General features: G+C 41.1%; 1 protein-coding gene across 1 annotated transcript; it reads left to right on the forward strand.

Moving 5' to 3' along the window:
* The first annotated feature begins 1,233 nt into the window (after nt 1-1,233).
* LOC137894129 (potassium voltage-gated channel subfamily G member 4-like) lies at nt 1,234-15,338 on the forward strand. The gene is made up of 3 exons (XM_068739603.1): nt 1,234-1,341; nt 1,460-2,101; nt 14,460-15,338. The coding sequence occupies exons 1-3, from the start codon at nt 1,234-1,236 to the stop codon at nt 15,336-15,338; spliced, it is 1,629 nt and encodes a 542-aa protein (XP_068595704.1).
* The last annotated feature ends 5,171 nt before the right edge of the window (nt 15,339-20,509 follow it).

The following is a 20,509-nucleotide window of genomic DNA, read 5'->3' on the forward strand; positions in this document are numbered from 1 at the left end:
TGCATAGTGTAACTAAGCACAAAGAAGACAAACTGTACATTAGTCACAGAATACAAATGATGAATAGAAAAGTACAGGGATTGAAATTAACCACAGCTATTTCAAGTTTCGATACACAAAGAGGCATTCTCTGACAACTAACAGTGCCAAGAAAAACATTTTGGACCGTGTATTTCAGCGTCTGTTGCTATGGACGGCTGCCCGCCTGCAACAGCCAATATCTCTGAGTGTAAATAACACCCCAGACCTGAATATCTTTTTGTCTACTGTTATTCTTTGAACGTTCTAACACCCACACACAGGCCGCCCTTATTGCGAGTTGATTTGAGTGTAAGTCCCCAACTGTTCAAGTACAGCACTGTCCACAGTGACCGGACATTTATAGCAGCAGAGCTGAGCGTTGAAATGATGTCAAGGGGGTGACTGTTTGGGGAACGGGGGGGGGGGGGGGGCAGTCTGCAGTCTGACTGAGGTGTGCTGTCTGTTTCTTCCTCCCTATTTTCTGTCTGTCATCACCCAAGCTATGTCCCTTTATTTTCCCATTCGTGCTCTGTATTGTGACCTAATCCCATTGCTTCTTAGTTCCGTTCTGACATTTTCCTTGTCCCCCCCACCTTCCTCTCTCCAGCAGTGCCTGCCGCCACATTTCTAGGCCCACCATAATCCTGATGTGGCGTCACAGAGGATCCCGCTCAGTCCCTGGACAACTCGGTGCTACATATTTGGCTACTTTTATTCATCCAGCTCATCCAGTTCAGCCATCAGCCACATATGAAATGTAGCTCTCTTTCTAGTCAGGCTTTCTTTTTCCAGATACTAAAAACTAGGATTACTCCCTGATCAGATGCTGAATCCTGATATGACATCTGAGTCTATTATGGTTCACTGACGTTACTTTCAAAACTCACACACATTCAATTGTGACAACAGATTGTCTGATGCTACTCTTTATTTTTATTCCTTGATTTTGCCTCTGATGGTTGCAAGAGAACTCATAGATCATTTGTCATTGATATCGACAACGATATCCAAGCTTAACTTGTCTAAAACAGACCTGGGTTGTGTCAGAATTTAATTTCTTTAATGTGTAACACAAGCTGTTGGAGAGCAAAATACAAAATATACTGATAAGTTGAGTCTTTTGCTATCTGTAGACTTTACTGTAGACCCCTGTAGTCTTTGTTAGCTGGTCTGCACTGCCTGGTCCAGAGCGGCGTGTTTCCAGATGCTGCCATGCCCATCATCAGCAATGCCAACCATGACTTCAGCAATCTGTCCGTCAGCGATGACAGCAGTCTTGATTGTATCTTTACGGAGATCCCAGAGACTGAGACGATTAAGGTAAGAATAAGATAAGTCAAATAAATAAATGTCAAATCAGTGATGCATGTTTTGGCAAACAGTTCTGCTCACGCATATTTCAGCCTGGCAGTGAAGCTTTTCATTGTTTGCTTTCCAGGGTGTGCACTATCAGAGGGCTCAGCTCATCCGTCGGCCAGAGGACCTTGTGTCCGTCGACCATGCCCTCCTGGCTGTGATCAATGTCGGGGGGAACCGCTACACCTTCCCCTGGAGCACCCTGGAGCAATTCCCTCTCACACGGCTTGGCCGCCTCTGTGGCTGTCAGTCGCCTGAGGACATTGCCAGCATTTGCGATGACTATGATGAAGCACACAAGGAGTTTTTCTTCGACCGCTCGCCATCTGCTTTCAGGGTTATCCTCAACTTCTTGGCTGCTGGGAAACTGCGCCTGCTGCGGGAGATGTGCGTCCTGTCTTTGCATGATGAGCTGGCCTACTGGGGAGTTGAGATGGGGTACATGGAGCGCTGCTGCAAGAGGAAGATGTACACGCGCATTGAGGAGGTGCACGAGCTGGAGCGGCGTGAGGAGGAGCAAAGGCAAAGAAATGTCATGCTGCACGTGACAGTGGAGGAGACCAGGTACCGAAAGGTGATGAACTGGCTGAGGGATATGGTGGAGAATCCTCAGTCTGGCATACCAGGGAAGATCTTTGCCTTCTTGTCAGTGATCATGGTTGCCGTGACAGTTGTTAGCTTGTGCATCAGCACCATGCCAGACCTGAGAGAGGAAGAGGACAGGGTGAGTTAACAAGTGCTTTTTGCATGTTGTGCATGTAGCTGTGAGCCAAGTCATAATGTTAATTAAGCAATTACAAGATTTAAAGCTGAATACAGAACCTCTAAAATGAACTTTTGCAGTAAGATACTGGTCCGTCAGCTCTATTATTTGTAATGCGAATGATTACCACCGTCTCATCTTACGGTTTTTACCCGTCCAAAGACGCAACCATCACAAACTCGGAGAGCTGCTCACACCTCATCACGATGAATCAGATGCTCATTATCTCCACCAACCATATTTCCTGGAAAATAAAATGTGGTGTGAGCAAAGTGTGGCAGGGTAAAGTGAACCAACTTGTGCGACAGCCTTAAATATCCCTCTGGGATGTTTCTGTTGGTGTGTCGGCTTTCCGTGTCCTGTGATCTGTGTCTATAGTAGCATAAATGTCCGGTGTCTCATTAAACATTAGGGTATAATTGAACGGACTTATTGTACCTCACACAAAAGTCATGCACATACAAAATGTGTGCATCAATAAACACACTCAGTCGCATAAATTTGCCAAACCCTTCACATGTGTGCACGTCAAGCCACATGCCTATACACACGTCTGTCCACGTGTGCAGACAAGCACACGCGAGGATGATGAGCTAAAGACCTTAAGTTACAGGTTCAGGTCCAGATAGGACGCCATCAGGGACTGTGGGACAGACTGAATTTGACCACGGGTGTCTCCATGGGGATGAACTGAGATGACATCTCAGCAAAGTACAGCTTGGTGTCTGTGTTAACAAGGCAATGGCATTCCTCCTCATATCGCCTATTAATAGACAAAAGCAGAGACTTGTGGAACTTTATGTCGTTGTGTGTGTGTGTGACTTTTTACTGCCATAAGAAGGTTCAAAGTACTCAAAGTAGTAGTGCGTATGTTCATCCGAGCATCTCTATACATGTCAGTGCTCATTCTTGAAAACAGGACGGCAGCTCCCACCAAGGTAAACAAATCCATCTGCTGCGTTCATGATTTTGTCTCTGCATGCTCCTGAGTTACAAACTGTGTGTTCTTGTGTGTTTGGCCGCTGAACTCCATCTGCAGTGTCCAGCTCTCTTGCCCAAGCAGGAGCAGCAGGACAGTTGTCATCTTTAATTCACACATGTCCTGCTCTGTCTCTGTCTCTGGTCTGCCTTGTGTTGGTGCAGGCCAAAATTCCCTTGTTCCCTCATTATTCATCCTGCTTCTCTGCCTGCCAAGTTGGGTTAGGAGTGTGAAATAGGAGTTAAAGTAAGTGGAATATGGAAGAAGAGTCCTCTTCTTCCATATAATACATATCAGAAAGGGCAAGAATGAGCGATTGAGTGACATTATGTTCTTTGGAGAGAATGATGGACGAGATGGGTAAGAGATTAAGCAAGATATACAAATTTCCCCTCCGCTTTGGACCCCTCTGCCTATCTCTACAGGGCGTAATGTGTTTCTGCCCATCCCCCCCTCTATCAAATCATGTCACAATGAACTAAATGCTTTCAGAGGAGCCTTTATCATCAAGTTCAGTTTCAAGCTCTCCCCATAATAACCATTTCAGTCTTCCTCGATCCACGGTGCATACAGTATCTCTATAATGCTCTTCTCTGCATATTAAAAAAAAAAACATCCATATAATACTGGAGCCACTATTATTCATTTAGGATGATGCATATCATCCACATACACACTTATCTTTTAAAATACACAATAATAATCAGTTGCACTATTTCCCTAACAAGGATTCAGACATGGAAACACAATGTTAGGTTTAAACTACCTTGAAATAAAGTGGTAATCGAGGGGACACAATTAAATATCCTTTTTTTCATTAATTTCTAGAAAATATTACATATCTTTAATATATGAAAATATATTTTTCAGGGTGCAGAATCGAAGCCAAGTTCTGAATGGATTTCTGAGCCACAGCTCCTGTGTGTCTGTAACCTTTTTGTGGTGGGAACATGATGTCTTCCTTGTCTGCCTGCACTTGTCTTTACCTTTTCAATGTGCATGAGGTTCATTTCTACTATCACCTCTGTTCTAATGCATGACTGATCACAGTGATCTCTGGCAGGATTGCAGATGGCGTGTGCAGTTTTAAATCTGCCACATGGGAAAGTCTCAGCCAGCATTAATAACCCGCCTGGAATCACTCCTTGTTACTGTAAAAATGTCAAACGTCCACGAACGAGATGCTAAAGTTCTTTGCACAGTCTAAAACATTTTGGCAAAGCAGCAACAATTTTTACATCCATTTTCATTTATTTACTGCATTCATGGTAAATCGTTTTCCTCTTAGCAAGCACCAGTCAGATTAATGTCTTTAATAGTCTCACCAAGAATTTTCAGACAGCTTCATCTGATTTGCTCTTCCATTCCTAATGCACTTGTACTCTGGCCCGGGGAGCAATTGAAGGGGCCATGATATTTTCTTGTTTCCGTAAATTGGAATTTTCCGTTCAATAACTATGGCCCAGGGCAAAAAAACCTGAAGAGAGAGGAGCAGGGGGCATAAATTCATTTACAGACTGTGAATTTTGCCATGTTATCTGTTTGATTGATCACTTGTTCTCAAATAGAGACATGTCAATAATCTTATTGAACTGCCAAACCAGTCTGGAAAAGCGATTATAGAGAGGCTTGATGGGCCTGTGGGTTCCTTATTCTATTAAAAGACACGAAAATAATTGACAGAATGAGGCAGAGATTATGTCTATTGTGATGTAGGGAAGATAACATAACCCTTTATATTAGAGGGGAAATAGAGGAGTGTAGGTCATGGAGAGGGAGTGGAAGATAACACAACAATGTAAAAGAGGAGGATGTAAACACTGGGATCTGCAACCTTTCATGACACGTTCCACTTTACAATATACTCAAGCCCAAAGTGCCAACACTTTATTGAATAAAATCATTTGTAAATGATCTGTTTGTACAGTATTTTTTTGCAGTATTTAAACATGTTCACTGAACCACCAAGTGCCTCAGTTGATTGTTATATGTAATAGTGCACATATATAAATCAGTGTTGTGTAGGACTCACAAAACTTACCTCAGTCATGTATTCTCCTTCAGAAAATGGTTTTCCATGTTGCGCTATGCAGTGAGAAACAACAAGCTCACTGCTGTTAAGTATAGCAGCGAACGTCACACCCAGAATGCCTTGCGATGTAAACAACATTGGCGACCTCCAAACAGAAAATATTTTATAGCTTATAAGAAATAATTATATATTTTTGCCCTGCACTACACCAACCATGACTCAGTTCACCCTCTCCTTCTTCTTTCCTATTTTCTTGTTCAAAGTTTAACAATTAAGTAGATAAAGGAGAAGGGACATTCGTGGCTTATATCCATGCATATAATAGTTTTTTAAAGCGGAGAGCCATGAGAAAATGTAAATGTGTAACATCCGTAGTCACAGATAAAGAACAGACTGTCATAAAAATTAAATTGAGCAGCGTCACACATTGCTCATGATGGTGAAGATGGTTGTTTTCAGTCCTGAAGTGCTAATCACAAAAATAAACGACATGATGAAAAAAACAACAACACACCAGTAATCAAAAAATACAATGGTAAAAGAGAAACAATGATCAAAAAGCAGAAAGCAAAACAATAACTTCCACCTGAAAAGGTCTGAACCTGTTATCGGTACAGTGATCATTGCTGATGGGATGAAAACATGGTTTTGTTTTTTGTGCTTTTGGGTTTTCTGTAGGGGTGGCACTGTACTTCTTTCATTTTGATCTAATCATAGAATATTTTATAAACACAAAGTCGTGTTTTCATATCCGTGGAAAACAATGGTTTATTATATGATCAATCAGAAAAGTGAAAAGTGCTTGGGAGACTGACACTGCAGTCTCTGGAGGACTAATGCAAGAATGTGTAAATATAATAAATGTGTTAAATGCCTTGTTAATGGTTAGCAGATCTGGAATAGGAATTTTAACCTGTGGAAAGCATCGGCAATTAATGGTATTCTTCTTTGAGAATTGTTTGGAGGAGATCAGTGTTTGTTGTGGAACAAACTCATTTCTGGCTGTCTCTTCTGCTTCTGAGATGCACAGAATTCTGTTTCACAAATCAACAAAACCAGTTTCCACATTTATTGTCTCTGAAAGGGAGTTGTGATTTGGTATTCAACATTTTCGATTGTCTGTATTTGGACTTGAACACAAGGATGAATTTACCCTGAGGCTCAAAGCTACATGAAGCAACGTGGGTCAGTCTGACAAACTCCAACTCCAACAGTTACAAACAAGAATAAATTCTTTATGTTTCATATTTAAATTCCACCATATCCATAATTCACACTCTGCTAAATGAACATGAATGAAACATAAATAGATGTCCAAATGCATAAGGCTTGTTAGTTCAGCATGGTGAGACTGAAGCTGGCAGCCAGTCGGTGTGAATGTTTGTCAAGGAAAGTAAATGAGAGAGAGAGAATTACTCATGACTAATCATGGTGAGAAGTGCCAATTAAGAAACTGAGCATGTGTGTGTGTGTGTGTGTGCGTGCGTGCGTGCCTATGACTTAAACCTCATTTCTTGCTATTATGGGTTACAACTGAAGTTCTGTGTTTGTATATCCTCAGGATATAGGAGGAGATGTACTTTTATGCTAATTACCAGAGTCAGTATCACCAGAATTAAATCTTCTTTGCAAATGTAAATGCACTCGCACTAATAAGTAAGATCCGCATGCATTTTCCGTCTTATTCCTAAATGCATGGAGGTATTCTATTTGAGCGTATCAGTCTGGAGCAGATTTCATGCCTATTGTAGCCTATCTGCTTATGAGCTGCATTCTCACTGATGTGCTGCAAGGCTGCCAAGCAGGATTATGGGAGAGAACTGCAAAGTATGAGGTGTTTATTCTGTCCGTGCCAGAATGGGATTATACAGCGCAGCATAGACGTGAAGTAGCCTCTTGGATCTAAATGTGTTAGTGCTGGGGGATTGTTGCTGACGTCAGAATAAAATACTGCTTTCACAGATGGGGATCTTTGGTTGTTAAAATTATGCCACTTTAAAAATGATGACTTGAAATGTCAGTTAAATGTGCCTATTGATGTATTTGGGAGGATTTGGGAGGTGATGATTTGATAAAGGTTGTCAGGCAAGTTAATACAGATTATAAACTGCTTTTATGGAGGTGGTTGTGCATGTTCTTTTGGACTATGATAAAAGAAAATCGTGAAATGGATCAATTGTCTTGTTCACAAAATGTTTTTTTTTTGTTCCTCAATGTAACACAAATCAGGTTGGTCTTCATGATTAAAAACCATGCAGTTGATCAGCTTTTCACAATCTGCTTGCAAACAATTGATGAAGTGGTTTTCATCCTCTAGAGCAAAACTTTATGCATTCACTCGTGCCCATTTTAGTTTGAATCCATTAACTGAGCTATAATGTGTGAGCTATGCACCAATCGATCTGCACCGATTTCCTTAATTCCTTAAGGCCAAAATCAGACCAAAACCGGCCAAAATCAGAATCGGCAGGTCAGACTTTTTAAAGATTGGTGATCGGTGACGGAGCGTGCACGCCTGACATTTTGGAGAGACCTAAACATTCACAAGAGCATTAGATAGAGGTCACAGCCACAAATGTGAACCATGAATTCTAGTTGTAAATAAACAATGATGCTTGTGACAAGAAAGTAGCCTAAGGCTCTTGAAACCCAAAAAAAAAAGAAATAGAAGATCACAGACAGCCTGGTGACCGACATACAAAACAAATCTCACTGCATATCATTACTGGTGATTTAGGAACAGCTACAGAGGCAGGCAGCAACAGATAAGGGATGATTAACACTGAGCGGCCGAAACCTACCAGACAGGTAAAGAGAGGCAGGCAGACGATTATTAAAAGGTAAAACAACTGTGGCCACTGTGTAAAACGCCACCTAACACAAAACACACACTTAGCAGCAGCTCAATTACCTCAAGGTTAAACAACTGAGCAGCAGGACCCCATCCGTGAAAATTACCCTCTGGTTAATGCAGCACATCAGATTTTTGAGCCATCTGCAAAATCCAGCTCGTCTCTTCACAACGCGGCACCACCGCATGTCAGCAGAAGTCAAACACACACACACACACACACCCACTTTGCACCGCTCCAGTCCTGTAATGCCTGCAGCAGATGTGTGTGCACGTATTTTGTGATGTCTATTGATGCAACAAATTGCTGAAAAATAACAAACTGTGGAGTTCATTGCTACCGCAGCTTGCTTGGTAGCTACGTGCCTCCTCTGTTGTATACGTTCACGAGTGTGCACTCGAGTCTACTGCCGATGCACTAATGCTGCAGCATCTTCAATTTCATGTTTTAGAGCATATAACATAGAGCAGAGAGCAGGATTTCTACAGGATTTTGCAGTACAAAACTGGGCTGAAATTATTCAAATTGCTGAGTGTGTGTATTTATTTTCTGAAATTACATTGATTATTAAATCCCATTTTTGTCCCTCTTTACCTACTGTATGTCTAGTGTGTGTGTGTGTGTGTGTGTGTGTGTGTGTTTCCACGTGCGTGTAATGCTTCAGATGTCACCTTGTCTTTGGAGTCAAACTCATCATCTGATTTTGTAATGCTCTCTCTTCCTCCTTTCTACTCTCATTCTTCCTTTGTTCTGTCTGTCCTCCCCACACTTTTATTTTTATCGATTAGGGCGTTTGTGTGCGAACAAGCTGTCTTTGTCAGGTCGTAGATACAACTCTGTCTCACATCCACTGTAACAGCAGTAGACGTCATTATAGTGTTAAACTTTGTTGTAGATTTACAGTGTAATCTGAACAAATATGCAATATGTATGTGTTCCAATGTAGTTTACATACTATAAATACATATAGCACTAAGGGACTAAACAACATTGTGTTGCAAAATACAGTAAAGAATGATGAATGAATTTACAGTGAAGTTTTAAAGGGCAGCGACTGTTCCCTTGCAGACTGGCGGACGGTGTATTACTCTTTTAACTAATACAGTGGCAGTGAACTGTGGCTAACAGTCCCTTACCAGTGTCCTCCTGTGTGCATTTGTGCGTGTATATGCAGCTATCAAGTCACAGGAGAAACGCCTGATGATAGATGACATAGTGTCGCATAATGCAAGCCCTTCAATAGCACGTGACTCGTGTTTGATGTGCAGGATTCCAGGTCTCTTCTCTTCTCTTCTTTCTAGAAGTCTTACAAGTGCGTTGCAATGTCAGTACAGCAGCGTAGATAAGTCCAGTACTGCAAATTATGAGTGCAAGATAAAGTTTGCTGAGTGGAGGAATCTCTCCGTTGGACCCCTTTTTTTTTTGTCCATCCCAGTAGGTTTTTACTGAGGGAGGAATGTCCAGAGAGAGACAGATGAATAGAGACAGAGTTGAAGACGTACTGTAAGAGAAGCACAGAATAAAGTTACAACAGAGCTTTACTAAAGGCTCTTTTGTTAACATTTGGTACACGTACATGCGTCTCCTTTATGGTCATGTTACAACAATGTTATATCAGTTACATAGGAAGAATTGTCCTAATTACTAAGCTTAGGACACTTCAAATCAATAGCAACTTTCTCTTGTCCAACAACAAAGAAAGACTGAAGACACGTTGAACACAAAGTGCTCAGGACGCTGACGTATCCAGCAGCTCTGACTGCACAGGCTGAGCCTGGATGAGAGGCAAATTTTTAGAACTGAGTGGAAAGGAAGATGTGCGTATTTGTGTTTTCCATTTCAGGACGTCAGGACAGGACTGTATGTGTCTGTATATATTCTGATTTGGTATTGCCTTCAGCCCCAATCCTCCGATTTACTTTTACTTTTCATGGTTGGTGTATATAGATACCAAGAACAACTTTTTAGTGATGATCCTGTCAGGATTTGGTTTTTGGCTAGTTTATTTTTGATTCTTTCTTGTTTCTTGCATTTCCTGTTAGTCACTCTGTTCTCTCTCTTGGCAGTGGGCGTGACGGAGGACAGATTGGCAGAGCGGAGCAGACACACCTGTGATCCATCGTCACAACATATGACTGCCTTTAAAATTACTGCTCACCTGTTCACCCTAGACCAGATTATTGTTCCCGTGCTATGATTATTGTGTTATGCTCCATGATGCCAGTCTGTCCACTGCCCTGGTTGAGATTATATTTTTGGATTTTTGCTGTGACTGTGGGTTTTGGTTTTTACAGTCCTGCTTCCCTTGGCTTTCTGTTGGCTGTGATTTCTTGTTAAATGATTGGACGTCCAGACTGTCCCCCCCTCAGTACTTAGTGTTTTGTGTTTGACTTTATTAAAAACTTTTAACTTCCCGTCTCCGTCTCCGCATTTTGGGGTCCTCTTTCCTGCTAGTTCCTCATCGGAACCTAATTGATCCGGATCAACATGTGGATGTGAAACCCTATTTATGAGGGGAATGAGCTGCTCGGCAGAGGTCTGCGCTCTCTGAGTGCTTTTCTGGTTTCATTCTGATATTTAATTTGTATTGATTAGATAGAGACCAACACATTTACTCTGTTTGTTCAAAGAGATTAAGTTTTTGCTGATGTTGGTTTGTTTCAAGGTTTTTACTCACAACATTCTGCATAATGAATGAGATTATTTTTTTGAGGTGTGGGGCAGCCCAATGAAAAATCCATTTGATTTTGGTGGCGGCACAGATCATTGTATCACCACGTTCTCTCCTGCAGCTGCCGTCACATTTAAACATCAGAATTATCGTGACATAGGATTCATGAGAAGGTCAACATGTCCATTGCAGTGTGTGTGTGTGTGTGTGTGTGTATTTTTGGAGAAGAATAACAGAGAACATTAATTAACATTATATGATGACCAATCCTGTCTGTTGGGGGGATTAGAAGAATTATTGGGGTTAAGCTGCATCTCTTTTAATGTGTGGGACATATCGTTTCTGCTGTTGGGAGGGTTGCTACAGGAAGAGTATTCTCTAGTTTTCGCTTATGTCAACCACCCTTGACCTTATATAACATACCTGTCAATCAATACGTTTTTCCCAAATTTCTGTACAGGAAAAACAGCTTTTTGAGCAGTACCGTGTCCTGTCGAAATTAGTACGGCGAAATCTGTAAATACGGGAAAATTTAAAAAAAAGCAGCAATTCTGAAAGTACTGAAAGTTATCAAATCTAATAAATAAAGTTAATAATAATAATAAAAAGGCTATCTAGCAGCGTTGTTAGCATTGCAATAAACCTAGTTCCAGCCAGACATCGAGTGGTACGACATTATTTTGATACAAAACACGAAAAGAAAACTTCATAAATGAGCCGGATTAAATGGAGCACTTGCAAAAAATGCTAATCAGAGTTGCCAGTTATAAACCAGGCACTGCAGGGGAGTTGCCTGCATAGCGAAACATGGAAAACCATTCGCTGACAGAGAATACATAAAGGAGGCTTTCCTGTCGACTGAGGTGAGTTTTGTGTGTCCTACACAACACTGATTTATAGCTGCACTACAACATATAACGATCAACTAAAGGCACTCAGTGGTTCAGTAAACATGTTTAAATACTTTTAAAAAACTGTAAAAACAGATCATCATTTTATTAAATAACTAAGTGTTGGCACTTTGGCCTTGAGTTTATTGTAAAGTGGGACGTGTCATGAAAAAGGTTGCCGATCCCTGATCCAGACGTGCCATGAAATGTATTTCAGACCCTCCCCATTGCTGCAGCGTTTTCTTAATGTGACATTGAGATGTGTCAATACGGACAATGATGTTAGACACCACTGGAGACAGCTGCTGGCTTGAGCAGTGTCTGTGTTGGAATGAGCTGTCACTGGCATTAGTTCCAGAGAGTGTGGTACAGAGGAGATAAAGTCATGGAGGTATTGTGTGTGTGTGTGTGACTATCTCTGTGTGTTGGAGAGAGAGAGACAGAAGTGGAGAGCTTCTAACTGGAACAAATAGCCTATCGTGCAGAAGGTGGCAATGATGCTGCAAAGCCTTGATGGCCCTAATGTCAGCACGAACGAGACAAAGGGCAGCGAGAACAGGGAATAAACAAGAGATAGATGTGAGAGACATGGCATGTGGGAAGGCGGTGTGTTGATTGATGCAACAACCAAACAGAAACCTCAGCAGGCGTGAAGACTGCAGACAAGATCGGGTTGATATTTAGTCATATTTATCATTTCCAATTGTAAAAACTAACTGAAGCAGCAATTCCCAAGAAGTGACTTGCTCAACTACCAAACATGGCTCACAGCGTAAGGAATAAATATCCCCCCAGCCAGCCCCTTCAGACCTCCAGAGAAATCATGGACTGTTCAGATGAAGCGATTATAGTTCCACGTTTTACTGTGTGGGCAGCATTGACTTCTGTTCCCAACAAGTGAATCAAATGATTGTGTGATTGCGAATGAGGTTACTTTCGCCCATGAATCCATAGAGCATTGTTATGTGCAACCCTTTTTTTTTGTAACAGACCCCGCAGGCAGAAAGCTGTCCCGGTAATCCTGTCTACCCAGCAGCAAATGACAACAAATTAACAGAAGGCTGGTGTCTGAAAAGAGCGTTTAGCAACTGAAGAGTCAATCGTGTCCCTTGGCATTTGGTAGAGAGCTAAAACAGAGCACAAAGCAAGTTCGGTATTGGACCCATATTCATCTGATGCTTCCATGTCTGCGTTTGCGAGCAAGTATCAGATTTCTAAGATGTACTCCTAAATAAAGTTTGAAGAAAAGCCAAAGGGGAGATTGAGATAGAGATAGAGATAGAGATAGAGTTAATGCATGAACGAAATGTCCTCCTGTCAAATTTTCATCCTGATAGAAACTGAATGTAGGCTACACAGCTTAAGAAATTATGCAGATACAATACTTTCTGTAGGAACCAAGTGAAAGGATAAGAGTCACACTGGGATAAGAGTGGGTAAGAAAAGATGCCAGTGATAAATAAGAATGGGAGGAATGGGCCTCAAGAGCAAGGGATCCATCATGCATGGAGAAACAGTGAAGCGGGTTGTATTTCATTTACAGGAACACTGAATTAATAGATTTCAAGCACAGGGAAAGAGAGGGTGGTATGAGTATAGCGAGCAGAGGATGAAGGATGAGAAGGAGGGAGCCCAGTGAGGTGATGGAGGAGAAAACAGAATCAGAAGGTAGAGAAATTGAGGATGTTGAAGAGAGAGAAGAATGATGAGGAGAGAGGAAAATAGATGAGACACACATTGGCATGCAGATAAATGCAGGATATACAATGAGGACAATAGTGAAAATAGGAAGACGCTGAAAGGAAAGGCTGAGGGAACACATTTAATATCACATTCTTTATGCCAAGTCATTTTGGCTCATATTCAGTGAATTTCTTTTAATTTTTGTCATTGCAATGAAAGCACTCCTATCCGGTTTCACTTTTTTCTTAATCTGCTTTAGGGATTTGCACACTGCAAAAAATGTGTAGTTACTGTTGACAGAAAACTTGTTAGAAAACAATGAGACAAGATGAGAGGTTGATAACAGACAGCCCAATCTCTCTCTCTCTCTCTCTCTCTCTCTCTCACACACACATCATAGTTGGTGTATTTTCTGTGTCTTTTGTATGTTACACCTGAGGAAGTCAAGTTCGTTCCGATTCGACCTTTAAAGAGAAAGAATAAACATCTCTCACTAAGAGTAGTTTTGTCCTAATTCTTTGTCGTATATTTCCCCGCTGAATCCAACACTCTGTAGTGAATATTCAAGGTACTGTTTCACTGAGTATTTTGTATTTGTGACAATGACAGTTTTTAGAAATGGTTGCTGCTTGATTAGATACAGGTAAATAGGAAATAGCCTTTTTTTCTAAGTATGTAAAAACACTCAACAATGCATAAATACAGAAGTGCATATTTTTACATATGGGGATGAGGAATTGTATAATCAATAGAAACGGTGAAAATGAGATGATCTGTGACCGAGTGGCTGTGGCTGCCAGTTAGCAGCATGTTTCTATACTACAGCTGTTTTTTTAATCATTGTTTGTTCTCTCTCTTGGTAGTTTTGTTATCTGGCATGCTTTCTGTTACAGCTCCAACTGAGAGTCATCATAATCTGAGAAACATTCCCGAATGAAACAATTGATTGACTGTGACCGCGTTATCTATCAGAGCTGTGGTTGTAGCTTTAGCATACTAAGTGCCTGTAGCTCATGATTGAATAATGATTTACCAAGCGTGATTATCTGACCTCAGGATTTTTGTTTCTCCCCTTTTATTCCCCACACTTTTACCATGCCCTCTGCTGCATCCGTCTTGCTCCTTGTCGTCTCCTCCTCCTCTCCTCCTCGATCTCTGTCTCCCTCTCTCTCTCTCTCCCCCCCAACACCTTGCCTTCTCTCTCTACCTCAGGGTGAGTGTTCCTCCAAGTGCCACAACATGTTCATAATAGAGACGGTGTGTGTGGCCTGGTTCTCCCTGGAGTTTGTGCTGCGCTTCATTCAGGCCCGGAGCAAGTTGGACTTCCTCCGTGGGCCGCTCAACATCATCGATGCCATGGCCATCCTACCCTATTATGTGTCTCTGGTCGTGGCAGACGAGGACCCGTCCTTGGAGCATGACAGGCCAGGAGGAGGTAAGGGCTACTTGGACAAGCTCGGCCTGGTATTGAGGATTCTGCGGGCCCTGAGGATTCTCTATGTGATGCGGCTGGCTCGCCACTCTCTTGGTCTGCAGACACTGGGGTTGACGGTGAGACGCAGCACTCGGGAGTTTGGTCTCCTCCTACTCTTTCTCTGTGTGGCTGTCACTCTTTTCTCACCACTTGTCCACTTGGCTGAGAGCGAGCTCACAGGTACCCATGACTTCAGTAGCATCCCCGCCTCCTACTGGTGGGCCATTATCTCCATGACAACCGTAGGCTACGGTGACATGGTGCCAAGGTCCATTCCAGGACAGGTTGTAGCGATGAGCAGCATCCTCAGTGGGATCCTTATCATGGCGTTCCCCGCCACCTCCATCTTCCACATGTTCTCTCGTTCCTACCAAGAGCTCAAAATGGAACATGACCGACTGTTCAAAGAGGAGTGTGCGGCGGCTGCAGCTGCTGCTGCCGCTGCTTCTGGGGAGCTGCAGGAGATGGGAGGTGATGGAGTGGGGGGCAACGCGGCTCCGCCTGGGCTTGGATTTCATTTAGACAAAGATAGTGTACACTCACTAGAGTCTCTGATAGGGAAAGACAGCGAATCTGAAGGAAATAACAACCACAACTTGCCTGCAGCAGCTTTCTAAATGCCACTTACTTCGACTGACTCAATATACGAAGCTCCCAAGATATGAGAACACAAATCTTTGTGTTGCGTGCAATAAAATTACTGCAAATGACCAAATGTTCTCCAAATGTCAAAGGCAAAGCTCCTTGTGACGATCAGAGAGAGATATCTGTGATGGACATTAATCAGAACTGCCGTAATGGAGTAAAAATGTGCAACCTGCGGACTCTACAGAAACTGTTGAAACTTTTTTTTTCACTTGGAAGACACTTGTCTGACCAGAAAACCAATATTAGTAACTGGCTGCTTCCATAAACATGCAATATTCAATCCAAAGTTGCTTTTCCTTCCACTGTGAAAATGCTGAAAAGCCTAACTGCAACTTATAGATTCATTGTCATATCTTTTTAATATGTTGCCTACATATGATATGTAGGTATAGATATAATATGACCTGAAAATGTATTCTTGGTGTCACGATTTCAAAGACATCCTTATTTTTTTTAAGTTTACTTTTGAGAAGCTTGAAGCCATGTTCAGAGATGAAATATAAACAAATAGTTTGGACCGTTTATGACGTATATCTTATGTATGCACAAGTATGCTTGGGGAGATTCTCCATCCTCGGCTTTCACTCTGTTAAACTGAGTGAAATTACAAGAGAATTAGGAGGAAATAAAAGGATTGTGAGAGTGGTGTGTTTGTGTTGCTGAGAAAGGATGCGACGAGCGCTAAATAGCATAACATGTACTTTGCAACGCTGCAAATAAAAGTTCTCTGAGAATCTGAGACAATTCTCTGAATTGTTTGTTGTTGTTGTTGGTTTTGTTTTGCGTTTTGCTATGACAGTCTAATCTCCATTGTTGGTCCAGGATGCTCAATCAGAGTCCTGCTGCTAACAGAGAGATGAGTCTAGCACCTCCGCATTTGGTTAACTACAATTCTGCAAAGATACAGTTAATCAATGCATATTTCTAATGAAAACGTTGCTCAAATTCACATTTTCAAGGCTGGGATTAAGCAATCATTCCATGTTTATTCAAGTGGTGGCCCCACAAAAAAGGATAATCCTCCTATTCTTGGAGGAATCACACTGAGGTCCAAGAAGGCCATGGAGGCATGCTGGGACAAGCCATCTGTGGGTGTAATCTAGATTAAAAGTGGGATTAAAAGAAAAGTGTGTGAAACTTGGCTCCATCCAGCTGCTCTCCATTTGATTGTGCGTTCTCTTTTCACCACAGACTGCCAGTTATACTGATGCAATTATTTTTGACAAATGGCAGGCCTCCATTGGTCATATTACATCTGCTTTCACCAGCTGTAGCTAAAGTAAGATTGATATGCATCGTGAAATTGGTAATCAAAATATATGATGCAGAGGACGTGAATCACGATGGGGCAATCTAATTTTGTGTTTTGATGCAATTAGATATAATGGATGCCAAAAATTAAAGCAATTATCCATCTGTATTCTAAATAGTTAGTCAGATTGAGCTCAAAAGCCACAGTTTAGATATTATTTCCGATCACTGATCCATATTAATATGGATCATAATTCTGAACTGTAGAAAAACAGGAGTTTGTACTGTTATAAAGATTTTGAAAAGGGTATCTTCCAATTAAAAGCTTTATTTAAATTAATGTTTCAAACACATTCTGAAATATATAGAGGCTGATGAGGCCATTAAACTAAATAGTGTGCTTTTTTTTAAAGTAAAATAGCAAACACCATGATAGAACAAAAACTCATCTGCTTGAAGTGTGAAGCTCATGGATCGTTCCCTCCCAGCTGTGAGGTATTCATAGTGTCTCTGTCTCGTTCTTTGCTCTTGGCTTTTTTTATTTCATTTTTCAGATTTAATCTACTCCCCGCCTCTCATTCGCTCTCTGTTTTCAAATGTACCTCTAACACAACTGCTTAGTTGACACGGGATAAAAAAAAGTTCAGAACAAATCCATCAGATGTTTGTAAAGGTGTGTTCTCTCTCTCTCTCTCTCTCTCTTTCTCTGTTTCATTTCATCCACCAATAAAGACAAATGCCCTGTGAAACGTCGGGTGCTGAGTTTTCTGGTGGGAGTTTTTCTGACTCATTGAGTCTGTAGGTTAAAGCGGTCGCCACATGCATTCCTTGCTCCTATAGTGTGGGCGTTTGGAAGCGCTGAGACTGTCACTGTGATTATGGAGGCTGCACAAATAAACTTAATTTGCAAATGTGTGTCTACTGCTCTAAGTGCTGGTAGGTAGGAAAAGAGCTTCAGAGAACTGGTGTGGTTGGGTGTTGTGAGTAAGGTGATGATGAGGTGCTTTTTTTTCTCCTGCTGGGCAGCATAATGAGACCTTAACTACAAAGCACTTGATCTTTATACAATCAAATGCTCCATAATGATAAACGTGTTGACTGCTGAATTTTGCCGTCAGCCTCTTATCTCAGTGATAAGTTACACCTGCCGGCTCTACCTTCATGGCTGGTCTCACCATTGTCTTGTAGCGCTTTCCCTTCATCCTTGCTGACACTCTCCTATCACATAGCACACCTGATACTTTCCTCCACCCGTTCCAGCCTGCCTGCACACAATTCTTCACGTCCTTTCCACATTCTCCATCACTCTGTAACTCTGGCATAAATCTAACAATACTGGAAATAAAAGCACATTTTGGGTTGACAGAAATGAAGACGGATAGGAACACAGTGAGTGGCCAGATATCAAAGAAAGGAAGGGGGTGGAGAAAGAGGAACAGGGTCTCATAATCTGCATAAGAAGTCATGGCTTCTTATCTAAAGGTGACACGCATTATTCAGCATCACAATGACCTGACATATGTGCGTAGGCTCCAAATTAAACCATTTTGAAGTGCCTGCTTCACCCTGCATGATGACACCACCCCCCAACAAGCATTAAAATCCTCACCTTTAGGACAGTAGATGCATATAGAATCTATAAAACACTGCCTAAACGCAGTAGGACAGCTCAAGCAGTAGTCGGCAATATATGGAGCTGTCCAGTGCTGATCCTGAAAGTGACGTCTTTTCTGCAGAATTGACTCGCGGAATGTTCTTTATCTTGCCCTCTTCGGTTGTTTTTTTTGGTTTGCGCATGTCCATGACAAGACAAGGTGGTGGCTTTTTGGTTTTGCTTTGATTTTGTATCCATTATCTTTGTTCCTGTGTGATGATTGCATTTGAATGGAACTTTTCCACATTATTAGATGTGTTAATTTATTCCCATCACAAACTTTGGTTCATACTTATTATTTTTCTCATTTACAGTATGCCTTTATCTCTTACAATTTTTAAGTTACAGCCTTTTAAAAAAGTGAGATCAAAACTGAATATTTTATTGTAACTAAAGAGTTAAATTAAAAAATAAATAGTTATTTAACAGCATGTTAAGGAGTAGTTACATTTATTTTACATTAAATTACATTACATTTAGTTACATTTTTTACTGTGTTACGGTTTACATTTGGCCTTTGGAGGGAAAACATATTGGTAATGTGGCCCTTGGAGAAAATGAGTTTGACACCCCTGCCTTACATCCTTGTAACATCTTTTTTTACTCATGTGATACATATCACATAGTCAAATTCTCATTAAATTGGAAGGGTGACCTCAGTAATTAATCAAATGAACAAGATAGGAAGGACGTGGTATGTTAGGTGCATAAAAACATCCACATGTAATAGGTTTGCAGAGATTCAGCACAAAATATTCCACAGACTATCCCGTCACCCTCTATAAAATATCCACTTGCCTTGGGATTTATTTCCATTACTTTGTGGTGGTTGGTGGGGGCATTCTGATTGGTGGATACTGCAGTCACATAGCTGGAGAATTGAGCAGGACGTTTAAGACTGCAATAAGAAAGGAGCCGGAGCTGTTCCCTCTAGGTTTGCCCATCAGAGAGCCAGCATCCTCTCACAATAATTACAAACTTCTGGACAAGTGGCTGCTCATTGCTAAAGACTCGCCACCCACTGTAGCATTCTGTTATAAGGAGAGTTTCAGAGTTAGGAGATCTGCATGGCTTCATTGTGCTCTACGTACAGATAATGTGCAGTTAATGAAAATCGATCAAATAAATATTCCTTTTATTTCAAGGTAATGACGTTTTGTGCAAGGCCTATGTGTAGAAAGTTTTTGTTTTGTTTTGTTGGCTTGAAAACAAAAAGATACAGATTTTAAAAATGCAACACTTTCATTTTTGGGAAAACCTTTGAAAATCTTCTCTCTTTTAGAATTGGTTGTGCTCATATATGAAGGGCAGAGTTTGTGATCCTTTTCTACATACAGACTTTGGTCATGCTTAATTTAAGCAAATGTTTTGAGAACTAACCATGATGTCTTTATCCAACTAATCCCTTTTTAAACTAACCCACTCATGAAAAGGTACAAAGTCAGTCTTTGAGGAAGTGGATTCCTGCTATCCTCTGATGCTGATATATATATACTAAATAATGTTTAAACTAATACTAATTGGTTATGTAAAATACTCTGTACTGCTAATAAATTTATGAAGCTTTCATTTTGTCCATTGTTGTTCTGTGTGTTTGTAATGATTAAACTAAGTTTACCATGATAAGTACTCAGTACACCCGTCTCACAAGAACTCCAAGCAATTTTTTGGACACCAAAAAATATATATTTATAATGCATTAGAAAAAAAATGTATTACCAGCTTCCTTACATTGCAGGAAGGTGGTTGTATAGGTGGTTGTAAGTGCTATATATCCTGGTCTTTCACATAATTTAATAAGGAACACAATTTGTCTCCCCAAGCTGATTTGCATGTAAAATAAATACAAGGGTGCATTTAAAATCCCTCGTGTGATGTGTAAAGGAGAGCTGGACATCTGTTACACACTCCGGGCAGTGTGACGAACTAGCCCCACTTAAAAGCACACATTTTAATTGCTTGTCTTTTTAAAAGTATAGAAATATCTTCTTAATATCTTAGTTATTCTATGTGCGCAACCCAGAGAGAAAAATGACCAGATGTGGCTTTAGTGAAATACTGGTCAGTCGCCCCCCCCCCCCCCCCCCCGGCTGTCAGACTTCATGCTAGTCTTAGTTACCAACTCTATGTAGCGCTCAGACATGACTTTTGATTTTATTATTCCATGCCACAACTGTTCAGATTTTTGATGTGTTGGTTTCTCACCACCAGTAAAGACCCGTTTCTTTCTATACT

This window comes from Brachionichthys hirsutus, chromosome 5, assembly GCF_040956055.1.
Source record: "Brachionichthys hirsutus isolate HB-005 chromosome 5, CSIRO-AGI_Bhir_v1, whole genome shotgun sequence".
In the NCBI taxonomy this organism is placed as follows: domain Eukaryota; kingdom Metazoa; phylum Chordata; class Actinopteri; order Lophiiformes; family Brachionichthyidae; genus Brachionichthys; species Brachionichthys hirsutus.